Consider the following 20,941-nt stretch of genomic DNA (forward strand, 5'->3'; position numbering starts at 1 on the left):
TATCCAAATACTCCTTCGACAAACGAAGACACCTTTGCATGCAGAGCGACAGTAGTAAGTAGAAGAAGAAAAAACATACGTGAACTTGACTTCACAACATGTTGCTGGATCAACATTACAGCCCTAAAACATAGATAATCCTATCCCTACCCCTAAATCTATTTCCATAATTTATCCCTAAAACCAGAGGGAAATGATTGCAGAGTAAGAGGGGGCAGAAGCATGTAAACCTGGTTGTAAGCCTAAAACAGACATTTCCTGTAGAATTATCCTGGTGGTGACTCAAACCTGAATTCACACACTGTGAGGACCTAAATGGGAAAACAAGCTTATAAATCATACAGAAGTTTAGGTGTAGGGCAATAGAATATTGTACAGTAAAATCATCACTCATATGGAGAGTCCCCACAAGGATAGCAATCCAGATGTGTGTGTGTGTGTTTATATACAGTTTCTTTGAAGAAAACGTTTTAGAACCTTTCTAGGTTTATGTCATGTGCTTCATATATGGAACCATTTAGGAGTTCCCACTATGAGATCATTTTATGGATTTATTTTTAAGAAATTATTTTTAATTCATTTTAATTTTAATTACATTTTATGAATTTTGCAGCTCGTAAACACACTTTATAACTAGAAAAATTTAAACAATGCATTAAACATGAAATAATTATGTAATCATTTAAGACAATGGTTTTCAAACCTGTCCTGGACGACCGCCATATTACCAGGAAATATATTACTATTTTGGCATAAAGAATGCTCTTTAAGGTTACACTTTTATTTTAAGGTGTCCTTGTTACAGTGTAATTAAACATTTAGCTACTGAGTAATTTTAATGAACAATATGTATGGTTAATGTTAGGATTAGGGTTTGGTTTAGGGTTACTTGCATGTAATTATGCATAATTTATTGTTATTGTAAGTGGGCTACATGTAACGTGTAACAAGAACCCCTTAAAATAAAGTGTTACCTTCTTTAAAATTGAGTCGGAATACTAGGTTCCCCACTAATACTTTTTTTGAAAGAGTATATGGTGTTTGATTTAAAAGTGACTGGCACATCTGTCAACGTCACAACTCACGTGTTTGCAGGTGCATTTTCGTTTTCATTTGCGATTGTCTTGTAGAAGTGTAGAAGATGACTTATGACACTTACATGAAATAAATGCAGTTAGTTTGCTGGTATGATCTTTACAATGAGCAGAACATCCGATGGGAGCACGTTTACTCTTCATCTATTCAAACTGCTGAAGAACTTTAATCTTTTTCTTGCTTTGTTCTGTTTTAATCTGTGTATGGATGGTGAGTGGTTATTTTTTTTAAACTCTGCTCTATATCTTCTAGTTGTCTAATCCAAGGATTCTCAAAGTGAGGTCTGTGATCCATCAGGGGATCCGCGAAATAAATTCAGGGCGTCATGATTTCATCGATGCGCTTAACGCGGACGGAACCCAGTCGACTGGAATTTACTGTACAACGCTGAATGTCACGAAATTAGTCAAGTTTTGGATACATAAGTTAAAAGTATGTCAGTACGCTTAATGAAATTGCGATATGAACTCGTGTCTGTGGATATTTAATCGTAAAATAGCCTACTATTTAAATACGTTTGTGTGAATCAATGACGCAGACGAGCGGTTTCATCTGCTTCTCAAATTTGAACATGTAACGCCCGCTGTTTTCAGTGTCTTGTCCTCTCACTATATGAGGACACTGAACACATGAACCTTACTTATCTCCAGAGATGCCCTTAGAGTCACTTAATGAGCATTTAACCGTTTCATTTGACAAAACTATAGCGTAGAGTGGGGGAAAATGCCCCCGTTAAGGATTGTGTATTTATTTTCAGTGAAACAAAAGTTAAATGTGTTCAGAAAAGTTATCATAGTTATCAAAGTTTTAGTTACAATGACATAAATTATAAACCAAGTATGAAAAATGCCCAGCGTTTTCATGTTATTAGATTTGTAACAAAATTTACGCTAATTAAGGGGGCGTTTTACCCCACTGAATATGGTTGAGAAAAAAAAGTGTCATTCTGAAAATATAATTATACTTTTATTAAATAGGCTCATTAGTACTCCCTATCTACAGGCCTTATGTTCTCATATAATATATAACTGTGATGTTCTACAAAACAACAAGCTTTTTTGTTTCTACAAAACACTTTTTTTCTTACTGCTGAAAATTAGATCATTTACTGTGAAATCTGTTTTTTGACTGGTACATGTAAGCTTCATGGTGAAAACGTCTACATCACTCTTGTCCATTACAATAAAAAAAATATCTTGACTTTATCTTGTGGTCATTTAGGGAAAAACAGCGGGGGGGGGGGGGGGGGGGGGGGGGGCATTTTACCCCATGTGTTTTCCCCCACTCTACCCTATATGCTTAGCCTGTATATACACAGATGAATGTATGAAAAACTCTTGGTGACCAAAAGAATAGCTGAGATTTGTCTTTTTGAATAATGAATAGATTATCACACACACACACACACACACACACAAACACACACACACAATAGGCTGCAACTTTGCATGACAGTGGCTAAGATTCATTTTCAGATGCATTAACATTTTTCAATCCCTGACCATAGCTATTGGTTTAATTCAACTTGTTGTCACCAGATGTGAATGATTTTGCGAGGGATGAAATGATGACACGAGTGCCTGAGAGAGATTTCATCATTCTTCACAATGATATTACGGAAACACAGCGAGGCGATTGTGTTGTATGGATGTTTGGATCTCAAAATATTCACACCCCTGAGGTCTATGAAAGGATCATCTCTACCTCAGACAGTTATGAGGGGTTTAAGGACAAGGAGAGCAGGTCACACATTATCTGGAGCGGCACTCAAACTCAACGACAATTCTTTTCCAGATCCTTCTTTTCCAGATCCTGTGAGTACAATTTATAATTCTATATAATGAAAACCCCCTGAAATTCTGACGTAATAATGCTAACAGGGTGAGAAGTATTTTCAAATTGCAGTGAGTATGAAGTTTAAATTGGATTCTGTGTTTTACAGCTTTCATAGTTGAAGAAAAGATTGGTTTAGTGATGGAGGGAGAATCTGTGACATTTTTCACCAATCCTACTGAAATATATAGAGATGATGATCTGATAAAGTGGACGTCTGGTGATGGAGATCTTCTATGTGTAGCTCAACACAATGAAAATAAAATGATTGAATGTGATGATGATAGATTTCAGCTTGATAGTCAGACCGGATCTCTCACCATCAGGAACATCAGCACAAAAGACCCTGGACGTTATGAATTTACCATCATCAGAAATGGAAACATAGAAACATTCAAGCGTTTTAGTGTTAAAGTCTATGGTATGCAATTTTCTGCTTCAAAAATGTTAATGCTGTTTAGAAATTAATTTGTCTTAAATGGTGAATTAATTAAAACATGAGCATTCTGTCATAATTTAACGTCCTGTTGTTTTCATACCTCTGTGATTTTTGATGTTGTGAGAGTTGACTGATGTTGTAAGATTGTTTTGTTTAGAAATCTATACATCAGATGACATTCATAAATCTGTTCTGTCTGTAGTAATTTGTTTATTCATATGCTTTCCAGCTCCTCTACCCATTCCTGTCATCACCAGAGACTCTTCAAACTGTTCTTCATCATCATCTGAATGTTTATCGGTGTCCAGATGTGTGCTGCTGTGTTCAGTGATGAATATGAGTGATGTGACTATCTCCTGGTTCAAAGGAAACAGTTTATTGTCCAGAATCAGTGTGTCTGATCTCAGCATCAGTCTCTCTCTTCCTCTGGAGGTGGAATATCAGGATAAAAACACCTACAGCTGTGTGATCAACAATCCCATCAGCAACCAGACCAAACATCTGGACATCAGTCAACTCTTTCACATGTGTTCAGGTACATCAGTGGTGATATTAGTGATTAATGAGTTTGTTTTAAAAAGTATATTCTTCAAGCTTTCCAACCTTGTCCGTTCAAAGCCAGGTTAAGTGAGCTGAGAGCTATGGCAACAATGTCTTGATTGAAATCAGACACTTCAGGACTCATTTATAACTATTGTTTTTCTGTTGTTCATTACAGAACTCATGCAGCAGTCACAGTCACCGTCAGTGGTGTCATCAGTTAGTATAGTGATACTGGTCTTGGCTGTAGTTGTGGCGGTGATCTACTAACTGCAAAGGAAATGCAAACAACCAAGATCACAAGGCAAGTATTACCCTTTTCATCAAATAATATGAGCATTCTGGGATAAAGTCCAGTGTTCAGGAGATATGCCACAATATCTGTATTTTAAACACCATTTCAGACCTTTTTGAACAATGTGACATTATTATTAAAACAGTCCAGACTTGTGAGGAAGAGGTACTGTATGCCGAAACAACGTTTTGTGCACGCAGTGTTCACAGTACGGTAAGAAACTGTACTGCAGTGTGCAATGAATCTGTCTGCTGAAACCACAGAGGCCGAGAGACAAATATGCGCTTGCACATGTAACGAAGCAGAGAATGTGCAATCCTGTGAGATGTCAGTGTTTGTACTTATTTGTCTGTGCTTTATTTGGCCTTTAAATCAATGTAAACCACTCTTTTTAGCTTAATGTCTGCTTATGCTTGCTCTGTTTCTGTTTAGGCTTCAATTGTACATGAAGGCACAGTGCAACATCAGATAACTTGAAAAACTATTTTCTTCTTTTTTCTTGTTATAATTTCATAGCTCTAGTAGTATTTAGGAAGAGTGGAGGTTGTACCTTTACTGAATGCCATGATTTATGCCTCTGAAAAGCCACAGGCATCTGTAACAGACACACAAACAGTGAGGAATCAAAGCTTTTATTGTCAACCCTGACGGTTCAGTGGCAGGAAGGCAGTGCCAGTTGATGTTTTGCATCTCTACCAGTGATTACAATGAACAATGAACAGACAAAAATGTATTCTTAAAATCCCCAAAAAGCCCCCAAATACCCTTCAAAAGCCAAAGGCCATGCTCTGTTTGAAGTCTCCCTTTTGTGGTAGAAATTGTGCGTGTACAACTTGCCAGTATTTAAGAAAGTTATCTAAAACGATCAAATCAAACATCATGCTTTTGCTATCATGTTCTGTGCTTGTAATTGTCTTTGTATTCAACCGTTGTCTTTGAGCTGATTTATAGTGTTTATAGTCAAGAACATTACCAGACTGCTAGTATATATATGTATACACACAAACACTACTTATATACATATAAACATACACACATTGTTTTACATGTTTTAATTCCTGATATTCATGTTTTATTTTCTTTCAGAAACCCCATGAAGAAGATCACATCATATACTCAAGTGTTAATGCAAAATGACATGATCAGTGGTATTGCCATTTTTTGCGACTAATAAAGTAATTTTCAAATATTAACTTCAGGGTCAATTATCTCAAAGCACAGAGTATACATTTTCAGATAGTGACAAACTGTTGACAGTTATGGACATAAGGGACTGAAACCTAGTGTTTCAGTGTCATCAGTATTTGATCACTATTTCAGTATCAGCATGTTCTCTGGCTTACACTGATATTTCATGTCATAGACTGTTAGCGAATACATTAACATCCTATACTTGTATTATTCATTTTTCTGGAATACTTGATTATGATTGGTCAGTTGGCTTTCAGCAGTCAAATATTTCTAAATAATCTCCACTCATGTGGGTAAATCTGACCACTAACGACTCATCTGTGAAGTCGAATAGATATGTTTTAATGGATTATACCTAGTTTTACATTAGACTTTCAGTCTTAGCCATCTGTGCCTTCCAACTTGCTGTTACTTGTTCTGCGGTTAGTTTACCTGTTAGACAAGACATGTTCATGTTAGCTCAGCTGGAATCTTTCTCTTATACTCTGTTAAAACATCCACGGTAGACACTTAAGTCTAAACAAAAGCCTTATGTACTTTTAAATGCATTTTAAAATGTACTAACTCTATTGTTTAAATTATTATTATTGGCATTATTGACATTTTTGTATGCAATTTCGTATACATTTTCTATATTATTTTTGTATATTTTATTGATTTTTGGATCAGTTCTTAACACAAAAAGTAATGCATTTATACTTTGTATTTTGTATTATTGTACCAGCACGTCTGAGGAGATGAAAGTCAGTGTAAGATTCATATGAACAGTTTGAATTTTTCTACACATTCTGATCAAATGTTCTGGACCATCTATGTTCATGTGGTGGCATCAGCCAGTCAACATTGCAAGGATTTTTTTATTTCCTGCAGATCCAGAATGGTTAGTCGGGTGACATTTACAGCACTGTGATTGAATTTTAACGATTAACCGTCTTCAGTTATTATATAGACTTCCTTTTTAGATCCTGAATGTTCGGCATCCATTTGAATTGAACCCTATAACCGACGAGCTGTTCCTTGTCTAGTTAGTTGTTCAGCTTGTCAGACAGGACATGTTTGTGCAACTTAATCAGAAAATGTTGTGCAGAGCAATAAAAACAAGTGCACTAATACTGTTTTCTATAACTGATCATGACATGCTAATACTGTACTACTCTCACAGGTAATGTAGTAATACAATGTAAACAACACCTTTATCTTTTTCTGCATTCATGTATTAAACTGACAGCACTGACCCTGTGTTTATTTTATTAAATCGGTGTTGCCCCAATAAAATTAATTTTGCCATGACAAAATGTATCTATAAAGAGTCTTTTACAGACGTCTTCAGCCCAAAGAGGTAAAGTTTGTCATGTTCTAGTAAAGTTTGTCATGTTCTAGTAAAGTTTGTCATGTTCTAGTAAAGTTTGTCATGTTCTAGTAAGATGTCATTGTGAACTTACGGACATCAATCAACAGCTGTGATATTAGTGATTATACTTATATAAGTTGCTCAGTAGTTTTTGTTGGATGCTAATGGTTATAAATGCTGCAGCATAGCAGTTGTGCGGGTTTGTCTTTAAACTGAAGATTTTGTTTAATGTTTTTTTCAAGTACTTTAACTCTCATTGTCACTTTAGACATTAATAGATTTGGGTGTTTTGTAATAAGTTTTTTTTCTGTTAAGATATCAAATATCTTTAGTTTACATTGTGACTTCATGATGGAGGTTTATATAGAGATCAACAGCATTCTACAGTGTCTTGATTGAAGTTGCAGGATTCATTGACTAGATTTACTCATTATAGATGTCATTCAGCAGTCACATCTTATTCTACTACAGATATTTGTTGGCTTATTGAAACTGGTTATGCCTGTTTCCTTTCCCTTAAGGGTTTCCAGCTGACATTTCAACAATCCAAGAACGTTTTTTCTATTGATCATAATAAGTTATGAAAACATTATGTGAACATGCATTTAAAAAAAAAAAAAAATTGTACATGCACATCCAACTGACCCATGGGAGGTGTATGTTGTTTGATTTAGAAGCACTCTGTCAACGTCACAACTCACGTGTTACGCAGGTGCATTTCTCTGCTTTAGTTTTCATTTGGGATTGTCTTGTTGTAGAACATGACCCAAGTTATTACACTTATATTAAAATGTAGGACAGCTTTCCTGTTAATTTACTGGTATAATCTTTAGAATGAGAAACAGCAGAACAGCCGATGGGAGGACGTTAACTCTTCATCTATTCAAACTCCTGAGGAATATGAATTTTTTTCTTGCTTTGTTCTGTCTTAATCTGTGTATAGATGGTGAGTGATGCATTTTTATAAAACTCTACTCTATATCTTCCACTCTAATCCATGGGTTCTTAAAGTGGGGTCTGTCGCACATAGGCAACCACCCTCCGCTAACTTATTACTTTTTACAGTGTACACGGCCACACAACCTCGACGACAAATCCTTTCTTGTAAGTAGAATTTATAATGTTATATAAGAAACCCATTTAATATTCTGACCTTATAATGCTAACAGGAAGAAAATAATTTCCACATTACATTGTGTTTTACAGCTGCAAGAGTTGAAAAGATTGGTTTAGTGATGGAGGGAGAATCTGTGACATTTTTCCCCAATGCTACTGAAATACAAAATGATGATCTGATAAAGTGGAAATCTGGTGATGGAGATCTTGTATGCAGAACCCAACACAAAGAAACAAAAATGACTGAATGTGATGATGATAGATTTCAGCTTGATAGTCAGACCGGATCTCTCACCATCAGGAACATCAGCACAAAAGACCCTGGACGTTATGAATTTACCATCATCAGAAATGGAAACATAGAAACATTCAAGCGGTTTAGTGTTAAAGTATACGGTATGCAATTTTCTGCTTCAAAAATGTTAATGCTGTTTATACATTAATTTGTCTTAAATGGTGAATTAATTAAAACATGAGCATTCTGTCATAATTTAACCTCCTGTTGTTTTCATACCTCTGTGATTTTTGATGTTGTGAGAGTTGACTGATGTTGTAAGATTGTTTTGTTTAGAAATATATACATCAGATGACATCCATAAATCTGTTCTTTCTGTAGTAATTTGTTTATTCATTTGTTTTCCAGCTCCTCTACCCATTCCTGTCATCACCAGAGACTCTTCAAACTGTTCTTCATCATCATCTGAATGTTTATCGGTGTCCAGATGTGTGCTGCTGTGTTCAGTGATGAATGTGAGTGATGTGACTCTCTCCTGGTTCAAAGGAAACAGTTTATTGTCCAGCATCAGTGTGTCTGATCTCAGCATCAGTCTCTCTCTTCCTCTGGAGGTGGAATATCAGGATAAAAACACCTACAGCTGTGTGCTCAACAATCCCATCAGCAACCAGACAAAACATCTGGACATCAGGCAACTCTGTCAGACATGTGCAGGTATCACATTATCTCTTTTCCTCTAATTGGGTTAAATTAAATTATCAAAATTGTGTTTTATAAAATTTAGTCCATAGGCCATCTATATGTGTTCTCTCATCTGTAATATTATCTTACATATTGACAGTTCATTGTAAACAGATATTATCATGTACAGATGTTTGTTTAGCCAGTTAAGATGTTTTAAATTAAATCCATTTGATGGTTTAAAAGATGACACACCTTTAGTCCCACCCATCCTGTTTCAAAAGAAAATACTTTAACAAAGTTTGTTTAAAAAACTGTGTTCATCAAATAATTTGTTTAATGATTGTAAATACTGCAGAATATCAGGCATGTTGTGAGCTGTAAATCAAAGACCCAATTTAAACATCTAAATATTCAAGTACTTTAGTTGAATACCTGCTTAGGTCAAGTGTAATATGGTCAATGAAATATTCCATCACAATAATATTGTTGTTTAGAGTTTAAAGTGTATTGTATTCAGATTACACTAATGACTGTTTTCTCTGTGTATTACAGCACTGGATGACCGTTCACATCTCATGAGATTAAGAGCTGTTACTCCAGTGCTGCTGGTGATCATAGTTGCAGGTTTGATTTGCCACAAAAAGTGTAAACAACCAGAAAATGAAGGCAATATTTGGCATGCAAAAATTAAACAAGCAAACAAACAAAATTCAGTCAAGTTTATTAAAAGTGTTTAGGTTTATTAAATGTCTGATTATTATTTGAACAGTTCAGGATGACTCCATCCATCGCCAAGACAAAACTGGTATATATTGTGATGTTCAGTGCAGTAGTCACAGCCAGCTTCGGCTTTGTTTCAATACAGTACAAATGCTTCTGCCATTTTCGTCACCAGTTTTGATGTTATCAGTCTGTCATTATTATTTTGTTTAAATAATATTAAATAATATTTAAATAACTATTATTTAAAATTTGAGCAGTCAGAGCATCCAGACTGAGAAACATCTGTAAAAATCTGTTTGCATCTGCTTTTTTATTTTTATGTATTTGCTATGTTTGAGAGACATCCTTGTTCTAAAATCCTGTTTACATTGCGTCCCCAACCTCAGCTTATAAACATGACCAGTTTCCTATTATGGTGATTATTACTGTATCCCTTCACCAACCACCTTTTTACTTGAACTTTGGCCTTCAGGACACTGGATCAGCACCCTTCCAGGTCTATATGTGCCCTCCCTTTCTCTGTGATCAGTGAATGTGCATCACCTAGTGGTTTCATCGAAATTACGTACAAAGTTGCTTTCTAGAATTTCTCTGTTCCTCATTGACAGAAGCTTCCAACCTCCACAATCAGCTGAGACCATCACAACTTTTAAGAAACAACTTGGTTTTGCAACTTGGTTGCAAAAATTTTGAACCAGTTATAAAATCAGTGTAAGATAAAGAGCTCATAATTTAGCTTGACCTGATGTTCACAATGAATATAAATGTTTGTTCCTTTCACTGATCCTTTGCTTGGGAAAAAATAAATAAAAAATCAGTTTCAGACCCAGTTTGTACCCAGTTCATAAAAAAGTGTTTGGTATATTATTTATATAATATTATTTCACAGCTTTTAAGACTTTTCTAATACAACCACTAAATCTAATTGAAACTGTTTTAAGTTTTATGACCTCAATGTTATTCAGCATCATAAATCTAGAATCAAGATTAAACACGCTTTGTTCTTCAGTATCTTCCTGTTTCATTCTGCAGGATTCTGGATCATTCATGTTTTCAATGTTCTTTCATGAACTCTATTTTCTACACTTGTAGGCTGGTGGGAATATTCCAGCATTTATTGGTGAATTGCAGTGGGGGGAGCGTCAAAATCGCAAAATTGATCAAAGAAATCGTGATAGGTTTTTTTAATTATTTTTTTTTATCCATAAACGCACAGCCCTAGGATAAAGGCACAGTTATTAACATGATGATTAATAGATGGCTGACTTCTCCATTTGTTGACATGATTAAATTCAGATGGTAAATATGATAATCACCATGTTTAGAATGAAACCATAATTTTTAAAACATGATATTAAACATATATAATAAAATATAATTTGTTGTTACTACTGTAAATATATATTAAATTATTATGGGATCTAGAAAAAGTGACTAGTCAATAGTGTCTTTCATAGTATGGGGGAAAAAATACATTGGGGACCAGAAACTGACAGAAAAATTCCCACATTCTTCAAAATAACTTTTCATATTCAGCAGAAGAAAGAAATTTCTACAGGTTTGAACAACTTGGAGGTGAGAAAATGACGAGTCTTTTCCTTTTTGAGGCGAACTATCCCATTAATGACCCAATATGTATCATAATAATGTTTAACATTTTTACATATTTATTATGTTCATTTATACATATTTTGGTTATTTTAAATTATTGTTTATTAGCAATATATTCATTCTGGTTGAGTTTGGAATAATACCAGCATTCTACTCATAATAGTTTTCTTCATTTCAATCTTAAAGCAGCTGTCAGAAGTTAAATGTAGCAATTTGCACTCTTTCACCCTTAATGCATTTGAATTTATGTGAACAGTAAAACCTGCCTTCTCTTATTTGATTGGTCGTCTCAGTTATTTTGAAATTGACCAGTGCTGTTAGACCACTGTGTACCTTTAAAAAAAAAAAATATTGTCATCCTAATAGCATACAGATTGGTGCAGTGTAGAGCAGCATCAGGAATATCAAATATCCAATATTGGTGACGTGTCCCCCTCAATGTCTACAGACATTCTGTTAGTGCAAAAAACACTATGTTGGAAAAACTTAATTCTCAAACATGTTACTCAAAATAACAATAACAGTGTTCATAACAGTTTGGCTGAAGCTAAAGGTAATAATAATAATAATAATAATAATAATAATACAACCCGAATTTCAGAAATGTTGGAATTTTTTTTTTATTTGAATAAAATGAAAAATAAAAGACTTTCAAATCACATGAGCCAATATTTTATTCACAATAGAACATAGAGAACATAAATGTTTAAACAGAAATTTTACACTTTTATCCACTAAATGAACTCATTTCAAGTTTGATGCTTGCTACAGGTCTCAAAAAAGTTGGGCTGAAAGGTCTGAAAAAGCAAGCAATTTTGAAAAGTTTCAGCTGGGGAACATCTAGCAACTAATTAAGTTAATGGACATCAGGTCTGTAACATGATTAGCTATAAAAGGGATGTCTTCGAGAGGCAAAGTCTCTCAGAAGTAAAGATGGGCAGAGGCTCTCCAATCTATGAAATAGTGCGTAAAATATTGTGGAATACTTTGAAAACAACGTTCCTAAACATCAAATTGCAAAGGCTTTGCAAATCTCATCATCTACAGTGCATAACATGGAAGCCATATGTGAACATGGTCCAGAAGCGCAGTCGTGTCCTGTGGGCCAAGGCTCATTTAAAATGGACTGTTTCAAAGTGGAAAAGTGTTCTATGGTCAGACGAGTCCAAATTTGACATTCTTGTTGGAAATCACGGATGCCGTGTCCTCCGGGCTAAAGAGGAGGGAGACCTTCCAGCATGTTTTCAGCGTTAAGTTCAAAAGCCAGCATCTCTGAAGTATGGGGGTGCATAAGTGTATACGACATGGGCAGCTTGCATGTTTTGGAAGGCACTATGAATGATGAAAGGTATATAAAAGGTTTTAGAGCAACATATGCTCCCCTCCAGATGACGTGTATTTCAGCAGGACAATGCAAAACCATGTACTGCAGCTGTTACAACAGCATGGCTTCGTAGTAGAAGAGTCCGAGTGTTGAGTTGGCCTGCCTGCAGTCCAGATCCTTCACCTATAGAGAACATTTGGCACTTCATTAAACAAAAAAATGGCAAAGATGACCACAAACTCTTCAGCAGCTGGAAACCTATATCAGGCAAGAATGGGAGCAAATTCCAACACCAAAAATCCAGAAGCTCATAACCTCGATGGCCAGATGTCTTCAAACTGTTTTGAAAAGAAGAGGAGATGCTACACCATGGTAAACATGCCCCCGTCCCAACTATTTTGAGACCTGTAGCAGGCATCAAATTTGAAATGAGCTCATTTTGTGCATAAAATTGTAAAAAATTATATTGTGAATAAAATATTGGCACATGTGATTGGAAATTATTTTAGTTTTCATTTTATTCAAATTTATATCAAACGTCCGAACACTTCCAGAATTCAGGTTGTAATAAAACATTAAGAAAACCGTGAATAATGAAGTAATCTGATACTCTGGGTGGATGGGGCACTACATCCTCATGAAAAAAATAAAATGCACATACATCAGACACATTACCCATGCAAGAGTGATCAAAAATGCACCAAACATTGTTCACAACCATAAAACGTATATAAAATACATACGAATAACTGTAAACAAATGCACACTGAGTCAAGCTGCTTATCTTTATTCAAGCTACTATTTTTCTGGTTGTGCAAAGCTCGTAGAGGTTTTGAGATGAAGGCAGTATAGTTTGTAAAAGCAGTGTGGAGTTTTACAGTAACTGTTCGGACTTCATGACACCAGAATTAATGCTGCACATCAAATTTTGGAACACGTGATATAGGACTGCGATAAAGGTAGAAGAGTCGATGTAGATGTGTGGAAATGTCAAGAAATTTTAAACATCGAAAGCCCCAAAACCAAGTAGATAAAAAAAAAGAAATAATCAGCACAAAATAAAAATTCGATCAAGTGAGGAAAACATTTAGTCAATGAAAAATTATTCTAAAAAATACAAAACATAATATTGTAATATATTATGTATGATATATTATAGATGTAAAAAAAGTAATATATTTAACAAAGGTAGATTTAGCTCTCTTGAATTACAGATATCCAAAGCATCTCAAAAGAAGAAGAGAAGCAAATAAGCTGCAGTTGAAAAGCTACATGATACTTTATGACATCTGCATTTAGGTATTATGTCATAAGTGGTGGAGTAAAGATGTTTTAAGCACAAAAATTAAGACAAAATTAAAAATAAATACCAGATGTCCCACTAAAAGTGTTAGACTCTTTTTAGCTTCCTGAACTAGACATGCAAGCAAATGAACATGTACAAGTACTATTTCTATTTTTTAATCCATTTTTCTTCATAATACTGAATTGTTGTAATATAATACCAAAAAAAAAAAAAAAATCATAATAAAAGCACAATGATTAAATTCACAAAGCAAAATTATCACATTTGGTGAAGATGCAGCATTGCACTTGAAAAAGCTGGATCTTTAGATTAACATGATTTAATTATTTCATGATTTCAGACATTTGTTTTTCTTATGACTGAGCAGAGATTTGAAATGAGTGAAACTTTTCCCACATGAATGACAGTGATACGGCTTCTCTGCAGTGTGGATCCTCTCATGTGATTTCAGGGTTCCTGACTGACTGAATCTCTTCTCACAGTGTGAACACTTGTAAGGTTTTTCTCCAGTGTGAGTTCTCTGGTGCTGTTTCAGTCCAGCAGCTGTAATGAAGGTCTTCCCACAATAAAAGCACAAATGATTCTTCACACCGCTGTGTATTCTCTGGTGTTGTTTAAAAAGACCCAGCGTACTAAAACTCTTTCCACACAAAGAACACAGATGAGGCTTCTCCTTTGAATGAACTTTCAGGTGGTCCTTCAGGCATTTTGCCCAAGAAAAGTTTTTACCACACTGATCACACTTATACGGCCTTTCTCCAGAATGAGAATACACGTGTGCTTCAAAAGACCTAACATGTGCAAAACGCTTCCCACACTGATTACATGCGTGTGGCTTTTCTCCAGTGTGGATTCTCATGTGATAATCAAGGTGTCCTTTCTGTGTGAAACACTTCCCACATTGATCACATGTGTATGGCTTCTCTCCAGTATGAAATCTCATGTGAAGTTTAAGGCTCTGTTTGTATGGGAAACTCTTCCCGCACTGATGACATGTGTGTGGCTTTTCTCCAGTGTGAATTATCAGGTGTTCATTAAGGTTTCTTTTATGTCTGAAACTCTTTCCACATTGATCACATGTGTGTGGTTTCTCTCCAGTGTGCATTTTCATGTGATCATTAAGGTGTCCTTTATGTCTGCAACTCTTCCCACACTGAAGGCAAGTGAAAGACTTTTTGGCTCTTTTCAGGGAAAAAATGTTCTCAGTCTGTGAGTGACTCAAAGATTTGACATGATGTTGTTTCTCCTCTGCTTCACTCAGGTCTTCAGTCTCTTTCATCAAGTCTAAAATAAAAAGGGAAAAGCTTTAATTGTGTGTTGGGAGTAACACATTACAAAAATAACGACATTACAGTTCTGTCAGGACCACTATCATCAGCAGCAATAATAAACCCCTAGGGTTATTGCTCCAATAACCTGGAGCAATAGGTTGCTCCAATGAGAGGATCGTCTGTACTTCCTCAACAGACAACGACAGCCATTTTTTGGTTGTTTAAAAAAGGTGCAGTCATTCAAAACCGTTGCGTTCTATCCTTCGCTGGCTGTGCAGATTTAAATCTAGCGGGTCTGTTGTGTCTTGTGCCGAAAGTTCAATGACGCAGGCAGTGACGATTTTCACCGGCCAATCAATGATCAGCAGCATTTACACTCATGTTTTGGTAATGATGCGGCTCTCTTGGAACCTCGGCCGAGGTGGTACTAAAAAAAGTACCAGGTACTGTACCCAATGGAAACCTCCGCCAAAAGTTAGCTGTACTGAACCGTACCGTGCTGTACCATGCAGTGGAAAAGCACGATATGAAGAGCAGCAAGCCCCTTTAATGCAGTACCTGAAAAAGATTACAGATGCAGAGAACCCACTAGAATTGACAGCCTAGTTTGCAGCAAACACAGCGTACTGCAGCCATAGAAGCAAGCAAATGAACTGGTTCAGAGATCGCAGACTTTACCTGACCTAAAAGGTTCAGCATCCATTTAGAAACTCTATAACAACAGCATATAATAACTCGATAAATCAACTCAACAGTTTACAGGTTTGTCACCTACCATTGACATTTACACTCGTTGTGTTACGTGTTCTCAATCTGACAACCCGCATGATCGTGGACAAAATTCCTTACCAATACCCTCGATGGCTTTATGCAGCAAGCATGATGCATTGCTTAAATCACAGCATGTTGCAGTAGTCAGAGAAACCTAAAGAAATAGCATTCCCAAAACCAGATGGGCCATAAGCAGTAAGCATATTTCAAGAACAATCATATAGCCTTAAACAACAGCTTAAACATAAGCTTCTTGCTGTTGAAAGTTTAACCGGGTACCAGCACGACAGTAGCAACCATTAACTTAAAGCAACAAGCAGGTCTAGCAACAAACATAATACTGAACACTAGATAAGCCTCAACAAGCAAGAAAAAACCCAATATCCTGATAGCTTTAAAGCAAGACCTTCTGAAATATGAAAAAATGGCTTTCCTGTAGCTCAAATAGTAGAGCATGGCGCTAGAATTGGACTACTTTAACACTGTTGCCGCTGTTTGTTTTCCCAGAGGAACCCCACTGAAAAATATGTGTATTTTACCCCGCATTTTTTGCCCTCGAAACAAGTTTTGAGTAGCAATTGACGGGATTTGTTGCGAAAACCTTGCAACCCTGCATCATTTTCCGATGAGTCCGCTATGTTAGCAATAATAACACTGCCTGCTTGACAGATAATAATGTCTACAACGGACACGAGCGCTGTCGCAGCACGACCACAAAAGCTTGAAGTTGTCTAATTTGGCACGGTCTCCCTGCTACACTAATAGTAGTAAAACTTTCCTCTGTGTATACTTATCCATACAAGTACAGTTTTAGCTGTATTATTTGTGTCCCCGTAACAAAATTGCTCTTGAAAAATTTTATGTTTATTGTCCCCCCTACTGTTAGACGAAATTTACACCCCTGGTTGCAGCCTGTTCATTATCAGAATAAAATACAGTAAACCAAGATACACTAGATCAGGGGTGCCCAACCCCGTTCCTGGCGATCGACTGTCCTGCAAAGTTTAGCTCCAACTCTAATCAAACACACCTGAAGCAACTAATTAAGGTCGTCAGGATCACGTGAAAATTAAAGGTAGGTGTGTTTGATTAGAGTTGGAGCTAAACTTTGCAGGACAGTCGATCTCCAGGAACAGGGTTGGTTACCCCTGCACTAGATACACTGGCTAATTAAAATAGTCTGTAGTACAATCTATGCCATTCAGCCTGAGCTCAGGCCAAGCATATTTGCTCATGTGAAGAGGATGAATTCTTTTTTTTGCATGCTTGTTAAGTGCAAAGCCTGGTTTACATAAATAATTTAGCATTCAAATACATTGAAAATATAGAAACATTTACATCCGTGCCAAATAAAAGAGGTAGGCTGCATTTGAACAATGCTGTTTGCTTTCAGTTTCACTTTAAATGAATTAATTTAGGCTTTTTAACCACTTATATTTTACATACTTTTGTTTTCAATACCTTTAAATTTAAAGGATTTGTGGTGGAGTGAGGAGAACTTAAATAGTCTATAGGCTAGCTTTTGTGTTTATTTGTACATTAGGGCCTAAAACATTTCATTTTTACCACTATCTCTGAATGTAATTGCGGTTAGAAGTAACTCAAAAGCAATGTAACACATAACAATTCAGAGACAGTATTATTGTAATGCAACTAATTACTTTCAAAAGACAGAAATAACTAATATATAATGTATTACATTTTGGAACTAGCCCAACGCTGTAAATGAGAATGTGGTTAATTTACACTAAATTCTAGCAAAGTTTATTTATTTGATACATTGTTTGTTTTTTATGATTGCTATGACAATTATTTCAATACTTTTAACAATTTTCCTAAACTTTTAACACAGTTAGCACAACATCGGTCTGTATAGGCTATACAATTAACACATTTCTTGTTGCGTTGACACAAAATACATAGTTAACACAAATTTAAAATGCTTGAACGTCTTTTACACACAAGCTCAACCAAGACCAAACAATGGATTTTTACTGCCAAATTTACAAATGCTTTCACTCTGTATGTCAAGAACAGATAACATCATGATCTAAACCTAACTTATAGGCTAAAGTCAAAATGAACAGCTGTTCATATTGTGAATTGAGACAAATATATCCCCTGTGTTTTATTCTCTTGCTAATGAGAAACAGCTGATTGAAGTTGTGCAAATATATAGATTTCAGCTGATTCCCATCTAGGAAACACACTCGGGTGCAGTCAATCACATAACCATCTTATGGTATACATATTGTGTGTGGAAAAGTGCACTCCTGCAAAAATGTGAGATTGGCCGCTACAACAGCAAACACCTTCTCTTGTTTTCAGAAGACCTGCACGAAAGACTGGTGCCAGAGGTAGAAAGGGGACAGATGGTAAACCACTTGCCAATATACTTGATCACATGGGGCAACGTGGCATTTCTCCATTCCCAATGCAGTCACAGTCGTGTTTGAAACCCATCCGAGGACGATGTCCCTTTTCCTTGCCCCTTACTCTACTTTTCTCAACCCCATTGAGGAGTTTTTCTCAGCCTGGAGACGTTTTGACCATTTTTCATGATTTTTCATGTTTGCAGTGTTTTGGTAGACAGTGTATTGTGTTAACGTTTTATTGTATTTTGAAAATAAGTGTTGGAGTTTACGATGTGTGATGTTTAGCATGAAATTAACCCTTTTGCCAATTGTGTGTTATAGGGGTGTTAAAGAGATGAAATGAAGTAGTAATGAACTGTTTCTTAAAAACATGCTTCTTGAAAACAAAAAAAGAAAGTGTCTTGTATTTTATTTTTACCCTTATCTGTGTTATTTCACAGCTCCTATAGTTATAGTTATATAGTTTTTTGTTTGTTTGTTTATTTAACAACACTAAACTGATGAACTGCTGTTCTTCAGCATCATTAATATGTAATTCAAGAAAAAACACCAACCTCTTTGTTCTTCAGTATCTTCATGATTCATTCTGCAGGGTTCCGGATCACTCATGTTCTCAATGTTCTTCCTTAAACTCTTTCTTTCTTCTTCACTTGTAGACTAATGGGAAAATATTCCAGCATTTATTGCTGATCTGCTGGGGGAGGAGCTTCAGTGAAGGTGAATTGTTATGTGGTAGGAGGAGCAGATCTGCCAAAATAAAAAAATAAATGATTGATGTTTTCACTCATTTTATGCATTTGTTTTATGTTCATTTATATCAAAAGGTTACTGAATTATATTACTGAACAAATTCGTGTTTGTTGTTTTTCTGTTTTGTCAGTGAATCAATTTATTTTTAACATTTTATACATTTATTTTTTTATTTTTAACTGCTAAATAGTTGAATGGACAAAGAAATATGGAAAAAAATACCACAATTAAAAGAATTCAAATACAATAATAATAATATTTTTTTAAAAATGCAACAGTAAAGAATACAGAAGGATAAATTAATTTACAGATTTGTAAGCAACAACTAGCATATAGATACATCTCTGTTAACTGGGTTTTAGTTTGCAGTTGTTTTACATGAAACATTATTTATCATAGACTGTGAAACATTAATTGTAGATATCAAAAGTGGTGATCATGCAGTTTGCTTTAGTCTGTTAACACCAGCTTTAATTAGCAGTTTACAGGTGATCTGAAGACATCATCATAATGAATGAGGTGAAAACAGGAACTATTGACAAGCGATACAGAGACATTTCAGCAGCTGTTAACACTGGCACCCCTGAAACAAGCCTTACATGATCATCAGCAGAGATCTCTCTTTATTATAAGTGTTTGTAGTAAACACATTACTTGAATCAGGATATATGCTGAAAGACTATAAAACTGCTGTAACAATTTTCTCACAATCTGAGATAAAATACCAATAATACATTAAAACAAATAAAAACTATAGCTACCATGCAGCAGCATAATATGTGTGAACCTAAATATAATTAAGCTTTCTAGTAGTTTGTAACCTTGTGTCTGTTTTACTTTATTCAGAGCCTCGGCATATGAGATTCCTTCATCCATTCTCACATTTTGGACTTTCACTCTTCCTCACCTCACTAAACATCCTCTAGATCTTGCACTGTGATCTAAATTAATTACAGAGATTGGAGATTGGATTTACAAAAAAAAAAAATCAATTTACCATTCCTCAATATTTTAATACTTTCAAACGCCCCTAGTTTCTTTAAGTGTTTTTGCTAGTTCCAAATGGTTAACTGACTTGGAAACAAACTTAAGCAATACCTTATATTCCTCTTTCCTCCTCCTTGCCTGGTGATTTGCCTTTTCATTGTCCGTTTCTGAGATTTGTGTTCTTCTTCTTGGTTTATAACGGCGGCTGGCAACCAATGTAAATAGGTGCATTACTGCCACCTCCTGCTCCGGACTGTGGAACAGAGTTTTATATTCTATTTATCAATCCCGTCTCTCTAATCAAATCATAGAAAGCTTTATTATTTACTTCACTTAACTATTTTATTAAAACCTTAAAATTTAGTTCCTGAATTCCATTTTTCCTTAATTCTTCTTCATACTTCCTACATTCAATAAATACATCAGGTATTGTTTCTTCAACTTTACAGTAATGATATAATCCATTTGGATGTTTCCCTATTATTTTAAGAGTGCTATTTAAAGAGTTCCCTAATAATATTCTGTTAAAGATTACCTCCTCTTTCCTTGACTTTCCTATACACTTTATATTTTGATTTACTTTATTAAACTATAAAGGAATCTACCCTTTTCCCCATTGTTCCACTTAACTTGCCCTGAGATTTGTCCCCAGCTTTTCTTTCGTTTCTGAGTTAATACTATGTTCCATTCATTGCTTGCTTTGCTGCGACTATCTGCATTAAAGGAGGATGAGGATCAGTCAGGTCGAGACCCCGATGAGGACGACGAGCATGCAGATTAGCTTCCCTGAGACCGTTTCTGACAGTTTGTGCAGAAATTCTTTGGTTATGCAAACCGACTGTTGCAGCAGCTGTCCGGGTGGCTGGTCTCAGATGATCTTGGAGGTGAAGATGCTGGATGTGGAGGTCTTGGGCTGGTGTGGTTACATGTGGTCTGCGGTTGTGAGGCCGGTTGGATACTGCCAAATTCTCTGAAACGCCTTTGTATGCTTAAAACATACTTACTTTGAATATATATATATATATATATACATATATCCTCCTG

At 35.6% G+C, this 20,941-nt stretch overlaps 3 protein-coding genes across 3 annotated transcripts; 2 read left to right on the top strand and 1 right to left on the bottom strand.

Annotated features, from left to right (window-relative positions):
- Positions 1-3,121: 3,121 nt before the first annotated feature.
- LOC306875107 (uncharacterized protein) lies at positions 3,122-6,682 on the top strand. Its single transcript, XM_079425515.1, has 4 exons — positions 3,122-3,349; positions 3,597-3,902; positions 4,086-4,211; positions 5,289-6,682. Exons 1-3 carry the CDS (start codon positions 3,193-3,195, stop codon positions 4,175-4,177), a joined length of 555 nt encoding a protein of 184 aa, XP_079281641.1. The 5' UTR covers positions 3,122-3,192; the 3' UTR covers positions 4,178-4,211; positions 5,289-6,682.
- A 791-nt stretch (positions 6,683-7,473) lies between these two features.
- On the top strand, positions 7,474-10,330 carry LOC306875068 (SLAM family member 5-like). The gene is made up of 5 exons (XM_079425456.1): positions 7,474-7,690; positions 7,810-7,848; positions 7,951-8,256; positions 8,504-8,809; positions 9,332-10,330. The coding sequence occupies exons 1-5, from the start codon at positions 7,579-7,581 to the stop codon at positions 9,514-9,516; spliced, it is 948 nt and encodes a 315-aa protein (XP_079281582.1). The 5' UTR covers positions 7,474-7,578; the 3' UTR covers positions 9,517-10,330.
- A 2,635-nt stretch (positions 10,331-12,965) lies between these two features.
- On the bottom strand, positions 12,966-20,077 carry LOC306875032 (uncharacterized protein). Its single transcript, XM_079425399.1, has 3 exons — positions 20,009-20,077; positions 18,715-18,907; positions 12,966-15,027 (listed from the first exon to the last, which is right to left on the bottom strand). Exons 2-3 carry the CDS (start codon positions 18,767-18,769, stop codon positions 14,072-14,074), a joined length of 1,011 nt encoding a protein of 336 aa, XP_079281525.1. The 5' UTR covers positions 18,770-18,907; positions 20,009-20,077; the 3' UTR covers positions 12,966-14,071.
- Between the last annotated feature and the right edge of the window lie 864 nt (positions 20,078-20,941).

This window comes from Barbus barbus (genome assembly GCF_936440315.1).
Source record: "Barbus barbus genome assembly, chromosome: 9".
NCBI lineage: Eukaryota > Metazoa > Chordata > Actinopteri > Cypriniformes > Cyprinidae > Barbus > Barbus barbus.